Raw genomic sequence first — 20,062 nt, 5'->3', positions numbered from 1 at the left:
TTCTTTCTTTCTTTCTTTCTTTCTTTCTTTCTTTCTTTCTTTCTTTCTTTCTTTCTTTCTTCCTTTTTCCTTCTTTCTTTCTTTCTTTCTTTCTTTCTTTTCTTCTTTCTTTTTTCTTTCTTTCTTTTTTCTTCCTTCCTTCCTTTCTTCTTTCTTTTTTTTCTTCCTTCCTTCCTGTGTTCCTTCTTTCTTTCTTTTTTACTGTCTATTTATTTTTGAGAGAGACAGAGAGACAGAGAGAGAGAGAGAGAACACACAGAGATGAGTCAGGGAGGGGCAGAGAGAGGGGGACAGAGGATCCAAAGTAGGCTCTGTGTGGACAGTAGAGAGCCCAAAGAGGGGCCTGAACTCATGAACTGTGAGATTATGACCTGAGCTGAAGTCAGATGCTTAACCAACTGAGCCACCCAGGCGCCCCATGACACCTTCTTTCTTATAAACTGCTGAGTATGGCTTCCGTTCCACAATAGCTGCTAGAACTATAGTGATTACATGTAAATTCTAGCAAACAGGAAGAAGGGAAGTGATGAAGAATGATGTACCCTCTCCCTTTAAGAGTACTTCCAAGAAATTGCACGTACCACTTCTGCTTATATCGCATTGGCCAAAATTTAGTCATGGCCATAGCCAGCTGCAAAGGAGGCTCAGAAATGTAGTCTTTTTCTTCAGAGGGCCACCTATATGGGGATTTAGTTTGAAGGAGAGGGAAGATCAGGAAGAAAACTGGCAGGATCTGACACAACTCCAAGCTCCTAAAAGAAATGTTTCAGTTTTATGTTTTGGTTTTTTTTAGTTATTAGTTTTTGTTTTGTTGTCGTTGTTGTTTTAATTTGGGGAGAGGGTCAGTTGTCTTTAGTCTTATGATAAAGTTTATAGATTTAGTAATAAGAGATCTGACTTAACCGTGGTTCTGCCGATTACCACATGTGTGTAACTTTGGTTAAGAAACTTAACTTGTAGGATTGTTGGAAGAATTAAGCCAAAGTCCTGGCACACGGGCGATGTGCAAGAAATGATGGTGTTTATTGTCATTTGTTCTTGTTAATTTCCCTGCTGAGAAAATGTATACCCAAAAACACATCTAGTAAAAGATGTGAGGAGCTCATCATCCTCCCATCAGCTGGAAGAGGCATGCATGACAAGCCCAGTCACCGCAGTGCCAAAACAAGGATTTATGCTTTCCTTCTGATTAGGTCGGCATGGGGAGTTGTTCCTGTGAATATTCTGTATATGTGGGTCCTGCTCCTGTGGCTCCACGGGAAATGCCGTTACTTGTCAGATTCTCTGTGTGTGGGGGCTAGGTGCTCTGGATAGAAATGGCACAGAGGAATTCCAGAATCCTTAAATATGTTCCCATTATTAAGTATGTCCATAAAACATTAAGTATGTCCTTTTTCCCATCCTGAGGAAAACTATAAAGTTGCCGATACCCCTTTCAGCCAATTTCATTGGTTGGCTGGTTTTGAATTGGTTTAGCAGTGAAGTTGAGCACCAGTTATGTGCCCCTGTCTTGATGTTTTTGGACTTTTTTAAAGACAGGCAAATGCATTATAGAACCACCTGCAGTGGCCTCCGCCTAAAAACAGCAACAACAACAACAACAACAACAACAACTCAGGAGAACAAACATTCATTGAACACTGCTATGTGTCAAGCACAATATTCAGCAGCAAAGAGCACTGATGTCTTGTAGGAGAGACAGAATCCAGGAGAGGAGATGATACTTCAAGAAAGAGGAATTATAATCTCTCAAGCCAAGAAAGTTTGTGTATTCATCATTCTATGACATAGGCGGAAATTCTACAGAACTCAGGATGGAGACATTTCTGCTAAAAAATGGGCAGGGAAAATATAACGATATTTGCATTGTTGCCTTTCTTTTATTAAAAAAAATTTTTTTTAACGTTTATTTATTTTTGAGACAGAAAGAGAGACAGAGCATGAACGGGGGAGGAGCAGAGAGAGAGGGAGACACAGAATCGGAAGCAGGCTCCAGGCTCCGAGCCATCAGCCCACAGCCTGACGCGGGGCTCGAACTCACGGACTGCGAGATCGCGAGATCGTGACCTGAGCTGAAGTCGGACACTTAACCGACTGAGCCACCCAGGCGCCCCTGTTGCCTTTCTTTTAACACTAATTTTGTGACCTCCGTGACAGCCAGAATTTATAAAAGGAATCCAGCAACAATTTTCTTTCCTTTTTTTTTTAACTTTCTTTAATTATTTTGAGAGATATGCTATGAGAGAAAGCAGGGAAGGAGCAGAGAGAGGGAGAGACAGAATCCCAAGCAGCGTGGAGCCCAACTCAGGGCTCGAACTCACAAACCGTGAGATCATGACCTGCGCCAAGATCAAGAGTCAGACGCTGAACCGACTGAGCCACCCAGGCACCCCTCCGGCAACAATTTTTTAATAGAAGTTCACTAGGAAACTATGATCTGAAACACATTACATTTCTCAGGCTGCAGGCGTTTGTTAATTTACTATAGTCTGACTTGAAGGTTAACATAGTAAAGACAGGAAAGTACTTTAACTGCAGGATTTGTGTGTACATCGAGCTGCCTCCTTGGCTTCCTCATGATGGTGCAAGGGTTACTTAATGTTCGTTAGCTTCGGTTTCCTCTTCTGGGGGATTTTTATGGAGATTAACTGGAATGACATATGCAAAACACCAGTGTATTGCCTGGTATGTATCGGATCCTTAATATGAGTTTAGCATCTTCCCCTCCACTTGCCTTCCTTGCCCTCCAAATTGCTGTCACCAATTACCGACTTCAGTGGGCGACTGTCAGTGCTTGCTGCAGAAGCCTCTTCAACAGCTGACATTGCTGACTCTACAAACGTTCTCGGTACGTGCCTTCCTTGCGTCTCTTGTTTTCTGCAAACCTACAGTTCTGTCCTTTGCCGGTGCAGCTTTCTGCACCAGCCCCTGAAAGACTGATATTCTCCAGCCTCTATCTTCATCCTCCTCTTGTTTCATCCCATCTTTCTTCGCAAGTTAACCTATTTCACGACTCCAGCCACCACAGCGTTCAGTCTGCTGGAGACGTCTAATTTGACACCCGCTGCTCTCTTTTGGTAGTATGTTTCCAACAACCTGGTTTGCGTCTTCCTCTGAATGTTCCAGCAACTTCAACATATGAAAGCATGAACTTTTTCCTCTGCTATATTTCCTCCCTCAGCAAACCCATGGCCATCTACCAAGTTACCTTTCTTCTCCGTGTCTTCTCCACATCTTTTCTAACCTTCTTTTTTAATTAGCTACAGAGTCCTGTCGATTGGCCGGCAGGCTTTCTCCCAGACGTTTCTTCCTCCAAATGCCACCCTAATCCACCTTAGCTTCACCTCTTTTCCATTTTCTTTTTTTCAATTTTCTTTATTTTGAGAACAAGAGAGCACAAGCATGAGCTGGGGAGGGGCAGAGAGAAAGGGAGAGAGTGAATCCCAAGCAGGCTCCACACTGTCAGTGCAGAGCCCAATGCAGGGCTCCATTTCTCAAACCATGAGATCATGACCTGAGCTGAAATCAAGAGTTGGACACTTAACTGACTGAGCCACCCAGGCGCCCCTACCATGCTAGCTTTCTAATTGGTTTCCCTGCCTCCCTTCTCTTTCCCCTCCAGTCTGCCTGTCAAAAGCATCATTAGTTTTATATCAATATATTCTCTCCTGCTTAATTATCTTTACTGGAGAAATTCTGGCAAAAACAGGGTGGTAAAGCTGTTCCCAGCCCACCTCTGTCTTTTTAAAACCAACTAGAAAAAGGAAAAGAAAGTTTCTGTCTTCGCATAAGTTAGAAAATACCTACAACCCCAAGCTCTGAAGAATAATTGCTGAACCCAGTAACATTTGGATCTACATGAGGGAAGACACTTCGAGTAAATCCACTTTTCCATAGTGGTCGCCAAAAAGAGGCAGCACATTGTCAAAGAGCCAGTTGTGCCTGGAGCAGCATCGTGTAGGGTTGTGGGTAGGCGAGGACAGGGTGTCCAAGTCCCTGTTGTGCACTGGGAAGTGTCATGAGAAGTGGTGCCAAGAGAGACTCCTGCAGACGGCCATCTTTACCAGAGTTCTCGGAGGAGAGGGGACAGTAGAGACGGTAGGTGTCAACCACATCCTACCAACAACCGGGGGGGGGGGGCAATCGCTATATACAGGCAGACACATACGCATAAAACACTTCTCACATGTGAGGCTTCCTTGTTCTTCCATAACACAGTCTTCCATAAGGAAAAAGAAAAAGAAAGAAAGAACAAGAAAAAGAGGCAGAGATATCAACGAAGATAAGAAACAGACCATGCAGTAAAAGTTGGAAAACAGAGGAAGCATTAAAAACAGAAAAACAGAACTTAGAAGGGAACTCACAACAAACATGTCTTACTCTCAATAAATTTAAATGGGGGTAAGATCATCTATTAAAGGAAAGTCACAAAGAAGGGATAACAATGAAATCTATATCTGATGCCTTATAGCAAAATGAACTCTTTATCAACCAAAATTATAAACATAAAATGGAAGTCATAAAAGTATGAAAGAAAACATGGGTGGACTTTAAAATAATATTGGAGTGGAAGAGACACCTCTAAGAACTGGATAGAGCCCAGAAGCCATAAACAAACTCACGGTCAATTTGCCTATTTTCCTAATATATAAAGAGCTCTTATAAATCGGCAAGGAAAAGACCACAAACTAATAGAAAAACTGGCCAGGACAATTAAAAAAAAAAAAAAAGCCATTCCCAGAGAAAGAAGGACAAATGGTTTATGAACATATGAGCAGTTGCTCGCCTTCACTCAAAAAATTGTAAGTCAAAACAGGAAATTAAAAAAGGTTAACTTGCTAGAGTGGCCAAGATTTAAAAGTTTGATAACAGAGTAAGGTCAAGGATATGTAGAAACAGATACAGTCATACTCTGGTGATAGAAGTATAAATAGGTACTTTTTCTAATGACCAAGTTGAAAATAGCTCTCAGATTTTAAAAGCACATACCTTTTGATCCAGCAATTCTGTTTTTAGTGGGTTTTTTTTTCCCCTACAGGAATATTCTCACATATTTCCAAAGATATGAGGAGGGATTGCAGCCTTGTTTGTAATAATAAACAAGTGGGGACAGCTTAAATATCTACCAACTGAGATTTAGTTAAATAAAAGATATGCAACAGTCTAAAGTGTGGACTACCATACAGCTATTTTAAATAATGAGGTGAAATGATATATGCTGAGTCGTAAAGATACATTGCAAAGCAGGAAATAAACACGTACAATGCAGTGTATAATTACTCATTCACAGGCAGATTTATAAGAGTATTTATGCGGAAAATTTCTGGAAGGAGAGAGAACAAAGATTTAATGCTGAGGAGTAGACACAGTCTGGGATGAAGACAGATTCATTTTTTTTTAAGTTTATTTATTTATTTTGAGAGAGGGAGAGAAGGGAAGGGGTAGGAAGAGAGGGAGAGAGAGAGAGAATCCCAGGCAGGCTCCATGCTGTCAACACAGAGCCTGACTTGGGGCTCAGACCCATGAACTGTGAGATCATGACCCAAGCCAAAACCAAGAGTCAGATGCTTAACCGACTGAGCCACCCAGGCACCCCTTTTTTAAAAAAAATTACTTTTTAATGTATGTTTGGTTTTCATAATGAGAATAGAAAAATGCTAAAAACAAAATACAATAAGACGCAAAAGAGAAATTTTCAGATTTCTTTAATGTGCTTGCATTATTAATAGGATTAAGTCCAGAAGCTCCGCCTAGCATGGTAAACACTTGGCAAACTAATCCAGTTGACCTTGCCCATCACTTCCCCCAGCATTTCTTTCCTTTGCCTCTCCTCTAGCCATATCTAACCAGTTATTGTTTCTTGAGCACATCATGACCTCAGTGTCTTTATTCATTTACCCCCTTTGTATGAAATATCTCTGATTCTATCCCAGGAAATGTTGCTCATCCATTTAAGCCCAGTTCAAATGATGCCTCATCTCTGAGGTCTGACCTGACTGTTCAGACCCACAATGAGCTTTTCCCTCCTCCTTGCGCTTACTTGCATCTGAGGAAGAACAGATTCATTGTCACCTCACCTGCTCTGTGAGTCCTGGGAGGACTCGGTGAAATTGAGCTCTCTACAGAGCACCCTGATAAGTTCTCCAGTTGCCTTGTACATTGGAACCATTCCTTTGAGACTTCTGTGAGTGGGGCCTGTGTTAGACAGTTTGGGCTTCACATTTGCTTGGACAGGTCATCATACAGAAGGAAGGGGCAAGAAGGCTCCAAATCCATGTTTGCTAATATCACACACATGTATTGTATGTGTTTTATATAAATTACCTCATTTTGTCTTCACCCTTCAAAGTAGGTCTTATTATCCTTGTTTTGTAAATGAAGAAATCCGTGACTCAAAGAGGTTAGGTAAATCACCCAAAGTAAATGGTGGAGTTTGGTTCAAATTTGGGACTTTCTGGCTCCAAAGTCTGTGCCTCTTCCATTCTGGAATCTGTGTTCTGGGGAGGAGGGGGTTCAAAGATGAAGCAACGGTGTTCTCACTTGAGAGGCTATGTCCCCAGAGTCTCTCTTCCTTTGTAATATAGAGGTGAGCTTGAACTGGGCTGAGGGCCGTGGTGTGGAGGGTAGTACACGGAGCAGCGTTGTGGAAGGTGGGGAAAGTTCTGCATAGCACTTGTTTGCTAATTCTCTGTCTATGGAAGTCCCAGATTTGTGGATTGTCTCCTATCCGAGGTCCTGTCCGTTCAAAAGGCCAGCTGGAGTGATTCTGTTTTCTGGAATAACACAGGGAGGATGATTAATACTTGGCCAACTTCAGAGTAGGAAATGTGAAACACGTGCCTGTTTAGGGTTTCTTCACATGTTTCTAATCAACCAACCAGATTTCAGTTGAATCTTTTATGGCTTCTCTGAAATTTGTAGTGGAATTGCAAGCCAAGTGTAGCCCTGGACCTGTTTGTGGTTGCTATAATATCCCCTTTCCTGACTCCTTCCACCACTTAGTGAAAATTATTATTGCAGTAAAATCTCTTAGTCATACTTTCCAGGGGGTTGAAATTTCTTAGCTTGTCATATGGATAAATGTTGTACTATGTTAATACAGAGCAGTATGGTTAGATGGGTCTTTGCTTCGAATTTGACAAAGCACATGGTTGACGTTAGATATTGAGCATTCTGTAAGTAGGATGTATTGCACCTTTGATTCAACTCAAGAAACATTTTGAGAACCTACCATGTATAAGGTATGCTAGAAACTGGGTATACAAATACGGTTTCTACCTTGATTTCTTATGGATTTCTTGGTTTCTAAGTTATGGAAGTTCATAACTTAAACTGAACACATCTTAAAGTGAACTCCCTATCTTCATAGTTCCAGGTTCAGATGATGTCAGATGATGACATGAGGAGCAACCCAGTTGTTGAAGCTCAAAACACTGGAATCATCCCTGATTCTTCTCCTTCATTTGCAACCATATTAAGATTTTCTTTTTCTTAAATATTTCTTGATTTTTGCCCTTATCTCCATGGCCATGATCCCTTCAGGACTTCATTTCTTGCCTTGTGTGGTCTAATAATGGCTTTCTTTCTCTGCTCCCCGCTGCCAGGCTCTCACCTTCCTTACCTCTGCTCTAGCAATTACTCAAAACACAAATATGATATACCATTCCCCTGCTTAATATGCTTTGTGAACTCACTATGACCCAAAGGACAGATGTGAATACGTTGCCTTGGGTGGCAAGTTAGGGGAGGGTGGGAAGCCCCATAAGTGAAGACACCATATAAAGACCATTTTTCCATTTGGAAACATTCAACTGTTTGTAAAATGGGGAAGCTGTGGTTTTGGATGAACTAAGATGAGTGAGTTCCCAATTCCTAGAGATCCAACCTTTGAAGTGCATTCTGTGAAGGCAGACAAAAACAGATTTAAGACAAATACGGGATGATAAGTAGTAAAGTTTTGGAGCTCTTTTAGTGAAAACGTGATGTTTATGGGAAATATGAATTCAAGGTTTTTTAAAATATATTTATGCATCCATCCACTTACTCATTCACTTCTTTGATCAACAGATAACTATTGAGTACCTAGACAAGGAGGTTACAGATTACTGTGGTACAGTCTCTGCTCTCAAGGAAAGGCAGATAAATAGGCAATTATAAGACCATAGGATGAGTGTTGTGTTATGAAAAAACACATGGTATTTTGAGAACACATATTAGGAACATCTAACACAGTTCAAGGAGAGTCAGGAAAGATGATGTTTAAGAGGAGAGCAGAAAGAAAATGTGACTTATCCAGGTGATAGGAAGAATGAAGAGAAGCACGAGTGGAGGAGGACATGGGCAAAGGGTCAGAAGCAAGACAAAGGGGAGTTTCGAGATGCTAATATGGTGGAATTATAGTGCTGAGGTTAGGATGGAAACAGTGTAGGGGTGATTAGATATGAATCTCCAGCAGGAACTAATAGGCCCTGCAGGGGACACCTCTCATCCTTCCTGGGTCTTAGGCGGGAGTGGGACAGTGCCAGGGCTCATGGCTTAGCATGTGGAATACGGACTGGGTTTCAGCTCAGTCAGCTCAGCTATGGGCAGCACCTTTGTCTGTCGGCAGCACTCTTGACCAGGTTATTGCTGCATTATATTAAGGAGGTGACCCTTTATCTTCAGGACAAATGGGGAACCCTGCAGGATATTCAGCAGAGGAATTAGGTGGTCAGGTTAGAACTTTCAGATGATCTCTCTGACTGCAGCATGGGAGGTACGTTAGAAGACTTCAAATTGGAGTCAAGGAGACTTTCTCAGCAGTGCAACTGAGAGATGATGGTAGCCTGACCTAACGCAGTGGCATTTGTTGGAATTAGTGCCGTCATGAGTCATTAAGGGAAACTCATCAGCAGCCTTTAAGGAGCTAGGCAGGAATTATAGTCTTGCTCTTTCTTACCCAAAGTTTGCCTTGCTGAGGAACACAGAACACTGGGCTTGCTGGACCATGATTTCAACACAGTGAAGAAACAGATTCTTTAAGAAAAACAAAACAAAACAACAAAACCTCTATTGAGTTATAACTGATATAAAAAACCTGCGAGTATCTAACATATATGATTTGATGAGTTTGGACATATGCCAATCAAAGTAAGAAACCTATCCATCGCCTCCAAAAGGATTCTTAACAATAGAAATTCAACAAAGGGGTAGGAAGAGAAACAGAACCAGATTCAATGTGTCTCCGAAGCTGGTCCCCCTGAAACTTTTAGTTGTATAATAACCTCACCAGAGCCTAACAGGGACATTTATGTTTGTGACAGCTTGTTCTGTATTTCTTCCCACTGGAAACATTTTCACGAGGCAATTAAAGAATCATTCATTACCTCAAAAAGCAACTCAGGCTTTCACGGTTGTGCAATCACATCAAGTTAAATTTTTACAGGCCCTTGGTTGGCCTGGCGTGGGTGAGATGTGAGCAAGCAGGGTGGGGGTGTAGAAGTACAGAGAGTCAGACAGTAGTGGCATTAGCAATGTTGCATTTTTGGGTTGGTCTGTGTTAATATCCTCGGTCACCAACTCAGGGGTGCTTTGAGGGCTAGCTCTGGAGTTCAAAAAACCATTAATGAACAGAATAATCATTCATATTTTCTCCAGTTTTCAAAGCACATTTAAAAGAAAACCTTTCATAAAAGAACAGGGTGTCAGGAGAGTTGAATTCTATCTCCAACATTCTCTGTACTCAGCCACTGGGACACTTGATAAGACACAACCTTTTCTGGGCCTCATTTTCTTGTCTCAAAATTCCTTTCAGGGTTAAAATCCCATGCTTCTATGAATGTTTGCATCTTGAAGTGTCAGCACCTAGTAGGCCCTCGATATATATCTGTCAAATTAGAGGAATGACCGTTGTGTGCTTGGCCCAGGGCTGTTAATGGGACACACAAAGATAAGTGAAAAGTGTCCTTGTGTTTTAGTTTTTGGCTGTTCACAGTCATCTACACAGGGGATAACTGGAGACTGTCCAGGCGCTGCCCCACAGGCATGTACAGGGAACTATGAGATCCTAGAGGGAAGGAAGTCAAGAAAGAGAGATAGTTGAGCAGAATCTGAACAGAGGCTGGCCAGATGTGCCGGAAAAACCATTCAAAGCAGCGGAAGTCAGATGAAGGTCTACCAAGGCCCTTGATACTTACGTGTAAGGACAGCTGCCCTGGAATTGGAAGGATAATGGTCAGAACAGTTGCCACCACTTGGTAGCAAACTCGGCGAGCCTGTGACCGCTTGCTACGGGTGATTGTGTCTGATCACGAGATTGCCTGCCAAGGGTCAGCCACCAAGGGCTGATTTCAGATGTACTTAAGAGACACCCCAGGAGGGCTTAGCAGAGGATGCCACAGGCAGGTCTGTATGCAAGAAGAGTAGAAGGAAAATAAAGAAATTGCTGCAGGGGAGTTTAGTTCCTCAGGTCCACGGAACCTGTAACCTCTGCTTGCTAATGGTACCCATGTACCCTTGGTGGGCAGAACAAGGGTATTTCCATCAGCTTTTTATGCCAGGAATGGACTAACCCACTACCTCCCCACTTTCCACTAATGATTATTCCTCAGCTTCAGCTAAATCTTGCCATTGTCCCCACTCTCATCAAGCAGAACACAGATGACCATCTGGCAGTGGCTATCTGCATGGTGCGTATAGTTTTCCTAGAACAATGGCTTGTGTTATTTTTTAAAAGCACCAGAACCCTCTTTCCACATTAAATTTTACTTAGAAGAACAATATATAAACAGCTGTGGCCAAACTTCAACAGCTACAACAGCATAAATATTTATCAGGCATTGATAATGTCCCAGGTGCTGTGCTATGCACTTGATATGTGTCGCCTCATTTACTCTTATAACAGTGCTGTGATGTGGTGCTTATGAGACAAGAACTATTTGTATCCTCTTTTTAGAGATGAAGAAGCAGGGAATCAGGAGTTACAGCTAATATGTGGCAAAGCTAGAGCTTGACCTGTGGACAATTTGCCTTCAGTATGGAGTCCTTATGGCACAGAAGGTCCTGTCCTAATGGTGTAGTTTGGACAGGGCTGGTGAGGCAGAGCTAAGCCATCCTGGAATCTGTCCCCTTTCCCTTTCTTCCATGGTAGCATGTATAGCTAAGCTTCTATATCTTCCTTCTCCCAGCTCAGGAGTTTGGGTAATTTATTAGATTGTTGTGTAATAGGGTCTAAGAAATACTGCCTGTTTGTCCTCCAAGATCTCTTCCAGAGTCTGTATTCTGTCACATCAATTCAATGTGAAAGGGACGCTTGTGGCCAAATAGATCTTCAAAAGTGGAAGTAGATGCCAACCACACACACATAAAACCATGATTCCATTTATATGAAGTGTCCACAGTAGGCAAATCCATAGACACAGAAAGTAGGTTGGTGGCTACCTAGGTTTGGGAAGCTGGGGAGACAAGGAGGTGGCTGTTAATGGTTATAAGGTTTCATTTTGGAGTGAAGAAAATATTCTAGAAATATCAATTCTGTGAATATCTGAAAAACCATTAAATTGTACAATTTAAATGGAGGAATTATATGTTATTTGATGTATAGCTCAATAAAGCTCTTAAAAAACAAAAATTAAAAACAAAAAATAGAACATAAATGTACAGTTACCTCTTTAAAAATTCATCAATATGGGGGCATCTGGGTGGCTTGGTCGGTTAAGAGTCTGACTTCAGCTCAGGTCGTGATCTTGCAGTTGGTGAGTTCGAACCCCACGTCAGGCTTTGTGCAGACAGCTTGGAGCCTGGAGCCTGCTTCAGAATCTGTGTCTTTCTCTCTCTGCCTCTCTCCCGCTCATTCTCTGTCTCTCTGTCTCTCTCTCGCTCTCAAAAATAAATAAACCTTAAAAAAATCATCAGTATGTTACCCAAAAGATACAAAAATACAGATTCGAAGGGGTACATGCACCCTGATATTTATAGCAGCATTAGCAACAATAGCCAAGCTATGGAGAGGGCCCAAATGTCTGTTGACTAACAAATGGATAATGAAGATGTGGTGTGTATATATGTGTGTGTGTGTGTGCGCATATATATATATATATATATGTATATATATATATATATATAGTGTGTGTGTGTGTGTGCATATATATATATAATGGAATATTACTCAGCTAAAAAAATGAATGAAATTTTGCCATTTGCAATGACATAGATGGAGCTAGAGTGTATTATGGTAAGGAAATAAGTCAGTCAGAGAAAGACAAATACCATATGATTTCACTCATATATGGAGTTTAAAAAACAAAACAGATGAACATATGGGAGGGGAAAAAGAGAGAGGGAACCAAACCATAAGAGATGCTTGATGGAGGGAGGTGGGTGGGGGGATGGGCTAAATGGGTGATGGGTACTAAGGAGGGCACTTGCGATGAGCGCCCGGTGTTGTATGTAAGTGACGAATCCCTGAATTCTACTCCTGAAACCAGTATTGCACTGTATGTTACCTAACTAGAACTTAAAATAAAAATTTGAAAAGCAAAAAAATTCATCAATATGTTAATCCATTAATTTGTGAATTCATTCCACAATATCTGTGGAGTGGCTGCTGTGGCTGCTACACATGAGGATACAAGGAGAAAAGAACCCCCGGTCAAGAAGGGTCCTGACACAACATCAGGTGCAGCATGCCTTCTCTGATAGGGATATATGCAAGGGTAGAGGAGGTCCAGAGCCCTGTGGGGACATGGCGATGACCCGGGAGAGGCAGTGGTACCGAGCCCAAAGCCAGACCTTACCAGGGAAGCCAGCCGCAGGTAGCCAAGACGGGGTATGGGGGTTCTAGGTCGAACTAGCAGCATGGGAAAGCTTGGAGACATGAGAGCACAGGTGCGTGTTTGGTGGTTTGCATGCCTGGATAGCAGATCAGGTGTGGAAAGACCAGGGAGAAGAGAATTGCAAGATAAGCAGGAGCTGAGTGACTCCATTCCTTGAATCATTCCTTCAACCATTTATTTCTTTAAAAAAATTTTTTTTAATGTTTATTTATTTTTGAGACAATGCGAGAGACAGAGTGCAAGCAGTGGAGGGGCAGACAGAGGGAGACACAGAATCTGAAGCAGGCTCGGGGCTCTGAGCTGTCAGCCCAGAGCCCAACGCGGGGCTCGAACTCACGAACCGTGAGATCAGACCTGAGCCAAAGTTGGACGCTTAACTGACTCAGCCCCCCAGGCGCCCCCAACCATTCATTTCTTGAGTGAGCATCACCTGTGTGTAAGGCAGAGGTTAGGTCAGTGGTCTTGAGGTTGGCTTTGAGAATTGCCTGGAAAGCTTACAGAAATTGATAGGTACGTCTTACCCCAGAAGTAACTGGTCTTGGGGTGCTTTGGGCATCAGAATTTTTCAAAGCCGCGCAGGAAATTCTATTTGCATCAAATACCAGTAGGCTGTGTAATGGAGATTTAAAAAAAAAAATTAAGAGGGGTGCCTGCGTGGCCCAGTTGGTTAAGCATCTGACTTCAGCTCAGGTCATGATCTCACCGTTTGTGGGTTGGAACTCCGCCATTGGGCTCTGTGCTGACAGCGTGGAGCCTGGAGCCTGCTTCAGATTCTGTGTCTCCCTCTCTCTCTCTGCCCCTCCCTTCCCTCACGCTCTCTCTCTCTCTCTCTCTCTCTCAAAAATAAATAAAAACATTAAAAACCTTTAAAAACAAGTTTAGAACAAAGATGGTCCTGGCACTTAAAAGTTGAGGGTCAACAAATGTTTTCTGAGAACGTACTAGGTACACCGTGGGCACTGGGAATACAGCAGCGAATAAAAGAGTCCCAGACCTCATAAAGGTTCACACTAGTGGAAGGTTCACACTATTGTCTGTTGAAGATATGCAAGCAAGCAAATGGAGGAGTCTCTCATTACAATGTGAGATAAATGATATGAAGTAAATAAGAAAGATTAACAGCAACAACGAGGGACAGAATGGTTCCCTAGATTGGCTGGTCAAGGAGGGTCTCTTTGAAGTGACTTTAAGCCAGGTTCTAAAGGAAGAAACTGGCCTCAGAAGACTCATGGGGAGTATGTTCCCGACAGTGGGCGTGTGTGTGTGTGTGTGTGTTCATTGTTGTTGTTGTTATAAGGAACAGGGTCATATTCAAACACGTTAGGAAAAAGAGAGTTCATTGTATGGGAGAAACTTGAATGTGTTTGTAGGTTATGGTGTGTTATTTATCCTCGTATGCCTAGAATCAAAGATGCTGACTGCATGTAATCGTTTTATAAATGTTTACTGATTACACGAACTAATGAAATCAGCAGAGAAGAAACTGAAAGATAGGGTGATGGTTGATGAAAGAATGTTCCAGAGGAAATGGGAAGAGGGGGATTCCAAAGCACACAGAAGGAGGGGCACCTCTGAGGTGGGAGGGAAGGAGCGGGGCAGGAAATACCATTTCTGGTGCAGAGACAGGAAGTAGCATTCCTTCCCAATGTCTACAGTGTTCTGTGGGGGGAGAGGAGGTTGTTTGCTGAAAGGGAGCCAGGTGGAAGTGAGCTCAGAGTTCTGAGGAGGTGGGAAGAGTGACTTTGTGTAACTGGAGAGGTGGGACGGCCAGGGACCTTTGGAAAGATCACAAGCATGGGTGTGGGCGCCCAGCCGAAGCTGCCGACCACATACAAATGGTGGGACCCGTGGCCATGGCTGCGTGGTGACGTGTAGCGCGAGCCGATAGCCACATCTTGGTGGGATTTGCAGATAGAGGGGTGTGGCAGTGGTTTAGAACAAGGAAATGAACAAACTCAGAGTTTGGACGGAGGGGAAGATTGCGACTGATATTAAAGTCTAGACCGGGACCTTAAGGAAGTCGTGTCGAGCTGAAAGATAACAAGTGGAAGGAACAAAGGACAAACCCTCATGAGTCAAAGGCCAAAAGTGCGGTGGAGAGAAAACAAGGGGCTCCTTCCCTTCCAGCTCTCTTACTGAGAGAGAGAGAGAGAGAGAGAGAGAGGGCTCCTTGTTTTCTCCTCGGGTCTCCGTGGCAGGCACTGCGCACTCAAAAGTCCTGTGAGACATGACAAGAGCTGCCTGTTTTCAAATGCCACCATATATCCAAAGAAAGGTCAAGAGTGTTACCTACATAACTGCATTTTATCTGCATAGCAGATACCACAATCCTCATTTTACTGGTGAGAAAACTGAGGCACAGTGAGGTTAAATAGATAGCTCACATTTTTGTAGCAAGGAAGAAGAAACCTCGTGTATGAAGTTAAGGCCCATAACTACCAACTAGGTGGATATATCGATCTATCTTTCGATCTATCGATCTATCTATTTTTTTCTTGTTGTAGAACAACATATGACTCCTGCATCCTTTTCGTGTGAGCTGATAACCCAGGCCAATTGTATGAACCCATTTGGCCCTGCAGGGTGATGTCCAGATTCCCTAGAGTGGCACAGGAGGCTGGTCAGAGTCCAAACCCACACCCTCCTCTCTAGAATCCGCCTCCCACACCTGGGGCTCCTGCCTGCAGGAACTATTTTCAGTTCGCTCGTGGCAATGGACAGCCTTTGTCGGTGGTGTTGTCTTGCTCCGTGATGTCCTCCTCCCTCTTCTCCTCCTGGCTGACTCCTTACAGTCCTTCCAAAATGAGTGTGAGTATCACCCCCTTTCTCCTTCTATAAGCTGAAAAAAAAAATGAGAATGATACCACCCGACATGTTGCCAGGGGGCTCCAGGGCATTTCTGTAGACCTTCCTCAAGCCCTTCTTAGCACAATAAAATTCTGGGATGCTGACTCCTTGTTCATCATCTGGAAGGACCCAGAAAACAGAGGGGAACAGACTCTGATCATCATTGGTGGTAGACTCTGGCAGCAGCCCAAGGAACCCCTGGTTTGTACCCACACCTGGGAGTGGCCAGGCTGTTTCCCACAGCATCTTTTTAACAGCTGCTGAAGGAAAAATTTAGACAATTGAAAAAAAAAAAAAGTAGTCAATGAATTTGAGACATCTGTGGACATCAATAACCAAAACAGCTACTTTATTAAAACAATTTCCAATGCTTTCATAATTCAAAAATTAAAATAGTTATAGCCATTACTACTTTGCATTACATGTTATAATAATGTGTTAGCGTTTTTGTATAGTGTCTTTGTGTTATACTTGACTTTGAGCAGTGGGTCACCCAGCAGGGAGGTCACCCAGCAAGGTGCCTTGTGGAAGTGGAGAGGATGCCAATTTAGAGGACCCAGATTCCACTTTCTGGTTGAGTGATTGGGCAAATACCCAATTTTTCTAGAGCTTCTGTTTCTTTTTGTCTAAAACGTCAGTAATTGGCGAGTCTCCCGGGCATTGTTTGGAGGCCAAATGATAGCATGATTGTGAAAAGCTCTTTTGTAAATTGTAGCATGCTCGAAGGAGAGTAAAAAAAAAAAAAAAAAAAAAAAAAAAAAAATGGTGGTATTATTTCGGAGAATGTTACAGGAACTTATACAGTATACCGCTGCCCACGGTTAACCTGGAAACGCTAATTCAGGGAACTCATCAGCGGCACCGCAGGAAACTTGTGCAGCAAAATCCTTTTGGAAGCGGGGGAGAAAATCCCACGGAATGAAGGAGAAACGCAAATCAAACCTCGAGGAGACTCCCCTTGAAAGATTACGGGATGAAAAATTAACTTGGCACAGTTGGGGGTGGGAATGTGGACGCCTGCACTGGATGCCCCGTCTTCGGCCTCCGGACACTTTCCTTCCCCAAAGCCATTTTAGTCAAAGGTCATGTGTGAGTCTTGTCAAAGGCCAGCTTCCAATGGAATCATTGTCCCCCGGGACAGCGGCCCCCTGACTACATCTGCATTGGAGAAATCCCAAAAGCAAACGGCCCAGTGCAAACAAGAGCAGCCCGGGGCAGCCGTCCCGGGGCAGAGCTCACAGGTCCGCCCGGCCGCAGCAGAGGCCGCGTCCGCAGCGCCCGGGGCCCGACCAGGCGCCCAGACGCCCGCAGCATGACCCGCCGCGCCGATCGGGTACGGTAGGCGCCTCTCTCTTTCCGTCCTCCATTGCTGGGGCTCCCGAGTCCAAGCTGCCGTTCTGTCAGCCGGGAAACCTTGCAAGGGGCCTCCAGATTTGCCGGAAAACGGTCCCTGTTGGGCTGCGTTCCCGTGCACTCAGCTGGAGCATTTGCAGGCGCGCCGGATGCAGAGCTTAACTCGTTCCGAGTTTCCGTTGCCAGGGAATGTTTGGGTTTGCGAACACTGCGCCTCTCGTTTCTGGAAAACGAGCCGGTGGAACTGGCGGAGAGGGGTGGTGGACGAGTCTCCGTTCACCAGAGCTCGAACCCGTGCCAAGCGGGAGCTCCCCGGGGGCACAGCCAGTCTCGGGGTGCTGTGAGTGTGAGTTCTCCCCTCCCGCGGCCGCGAGAGGCTCCGCGTTTTGTTTATTACCTGTCGGACAACGGCTTTTTGCAGGAGGGATGGGGAGTTTTAAAGCCATCTGTTTCGGTAATGTTCTCTGGGAGCCTACACTTGCGTCCAAAGGAAACAGAATCATCTCGCAGATGGAGGGAGCCCCTTCCACAAGGCGGGGTCCCCCTCCCGGGCGCCACAAAGGAAAGATTTGATTGGCGTGCACACAGCCGGGCGGCCGGTCTCTCGGCCCTTTGTACTTAACTATTTGAACAAGTCTTGCAAATGGATCTGGCTAATTTTGGATAAGAGTGGAGGGAGCCTGGGGTCTCGGCGGAGTAGGGGTGCTTTTGATCTGGACTTGGAAACCTCCCAGGGCAAACAGAGCAGGTGGGGAGGATCGGAAGGGGCGGTGGGCACAGCCCGCGCTCGGGCGCTAGCGGCGGGTCAAAGGGTTTCGGCCGCTGCACTGCCACACTCTGGTTTCAGTTTAACAGGTTAAGCCCAGAGCCATTTCTCACTGATAAAGGGAATGAAAACAAAAGGCTTTCTAGCGCTCAGCAGGACGAAGAGGGAAGCCGGCGGGGGTATTTGTTTATGTCGTTTACCGCACGCACGCCCAGCTGCACACAGCACCGCAGCTCTCCACACTGCAGTTCCTGAGATGTTAACTGAGCCGCTGCCCTCCCTCCCCTGCAGCTGCTATCTCCATTTTGTCGTCCACCTTCCCACTGCACTTCTCCAAAGGGTGGGTGACACTGGGCGTCTCCACGCCGTCACCGCCCAGTAACTGCTTCCCTGCTCTTCAGGGGCGTCCACCCTCGCTTCTGAACGTCCACCCTCGCTTCTGAACGCCAAGCTCGGTCAGGGCCGCCGGAGACCTCTCTGAACCCGAGAGCAAGTTCAGCTCTCCGCCGGCCTCTCTGTGTCATTTTGAACTGTTGCTCGTCCCCTCCCCCACCCCCGCTCCATGTCATTACTCTCTCTTGGGTTCTGTGATACCACACTTTCCTGGTCTCCTCTGACTTTGTAGTGCCTTTCAGAGGTCCTCTCTGCATGGGCATTGGCGGATCCGACTGTTGAAGATTCTCTTCCCCTGGGAGATCTCATCTATTCCCATGGCTGCAACCATTACGTACAAATCTGGGGCCCACCCTGATCTTTCTTCTAAATACCAGCCTTTAATACAGAACATCTCCATTTTGATGTCCCTAGGAGCACATTGAAATCAGCATGCCCAAAACTGAATTTGTCTTCTCCCCCCTCCTCCCAGGCCTGCCCCTCCTCTTCCACTGGCCACTACTCAAATGACCTCCCCAGTGTCCGGGCCAGACACAACAGAATCGTCCTAGGTGACTTCCTCTCTTTCATTCACCACACCTGATCAGTCTCCACTCTACCTGCTCAATATAATTGACATGCACAACCCCCCTCCGTCTTACCTGCCACGGTTTTGGTTGAAATCAGTACCACCCCCAAATGGATTCTGGTCACAACTTCCCATTAGTCTCACTTGAGGCCAGCACTACCCATCTCGTGCCCTCTATCTTGTCACCATACTATGTCCAATGAGCTTTCTAAAACGCAAATATCATCGTACAGATCTGTTCTGAAAAGTTGTCTGTAGATTCCTCTTTTTTTTTTTTCCTTTTGAGAGTAGTGTTGGCATACACACGTTCTCCACAACTTGCCTTTTACCATCCCCTTCTTATCCTTCACTTCCTCTCCACATTTTATGCACGTTTTTTTGAAAATGTAGGCTCATTAAATTATTTATAATACATGACTTTCCTCCTTGTCCTTCTGTTAGGTCAATGTCTAACTTCTATTTTCTCCTGAAGAATCAGCTGAGAGCTACTTTCTTTTAGAAACCACCCAGACCATCTGCTCTCCATCCTCCAGAATGGGTTAGGTATCCCTCCCATATTTTTCCAGAACTTTCTTTATTCCTTCTTTCAGAGCATTCACCCTTCTTTCTTGCAAATATCTATTTGTCTGCCTCCTACTAGCCTGTAAACTCCTCAATTGCAGGGATCAGCTCTTTTTGTCTTAGCATCAGCCCAGCTGGGATGCTCAACAAATTTGCGTGAATTCTTGCGCAGTTCTTGCCAGTGACTGTTATGTTCAGGCATTGACTAGGATGATAGAGATACAATGCAGTATGATCAAGAACAAAGAGCGAAGGTCAACAATGATTATCAGGAAAAGTCATAGTCTTCATGGTTTTAACAAAGGAAGGGTTTACTTTCTAGGTATTTGAGATAATCCCCCAAGTCTCCAGTTCTACCAACTCACTCTCCAGTCCACATCTCAACTAATGAGTGTCTCAGACTGCTACCTGCATCTATCCTAACCTTATCCAAGACCGGGAAAAGCTGCATGAAAAGTCTTTTCCAATTTTGCTTTGGCTTTGTGAAGGCAAAGGAATCCTTTTCGCTTGGAACCTGGCATGGGAAGAGGGTACTGAAGGCCAAGATAGGTGGGCTTCTGAGCCTTTTGATAAGGTGGTACCTGAGACACAAGCTGGTGTTTTCTGATACCAGAGAAGGTCTGCAAGGCCTGGGAAGGCACCAGCAGGTGAGATCTCTAAGGGCGGCTTGGGCATGGTAGAGGCTCTGGCAGACGAGAGATGAGAAAATGCAGCTTTGGTTTTCCAAAGAGAGAAAGATATGTGTCTGAAACTCTAGACAGA

At 44.4% G+C, this 20,062-nt stretch overlaps 2 protein-coding genes across 2 annotated transcripts in view; both read left to right on the top strand.

Moving 5' to 3' along the window:
* TAF2 (TATA-box binding protein associated factor 2) overlaps positions 1 to 20,062 on the top strand; it is a 155,635-nt gene that overhangs the window by 129,352 nt on the left and 6,221 nt on the right. The window lies entirely within an intron of this gene.
* The window catches only part of ENPP2 (ectonucleotide pyrophosphatase/phosphodiesterase 2), a 110,784-nt gene continuing 107,263 nt past the window's right edge, over positions 16,542 to 20,062 (top strand). The window contains exon 1 of the mRNA XM_042972775.1: positions 16,542 to 16,992. Coding sequence (XP_042828709.1) covers positions 16,972 to 16,992 — 21 coding nt within the window. The 5' untranslated portion in view covers positions 16,542 to 16,971. The remainder of the gene's footprint in view (positions 16,993 to 20,062) is intronic.

This window comes from Panthera tigris, chromosome F2 (genome assembly GCF_018350195.1).
Source record: "Panthera tigris isolate Pti1 chromosome F2, P.tigris_Pti1_mat1.1, whole genome shotgun sequence".
In the NCBI taxonomy this organism is placed as follows: Eukaryota; Metazoa; Chordata; class Mammalia; order Carnivora; family Felidae; genus Panthera; species Panthera tigris.
Note: the sequence above shows the minus strand (reverse complement) of the source record. Positions and strands in the feature narration are given on the sequence as shown.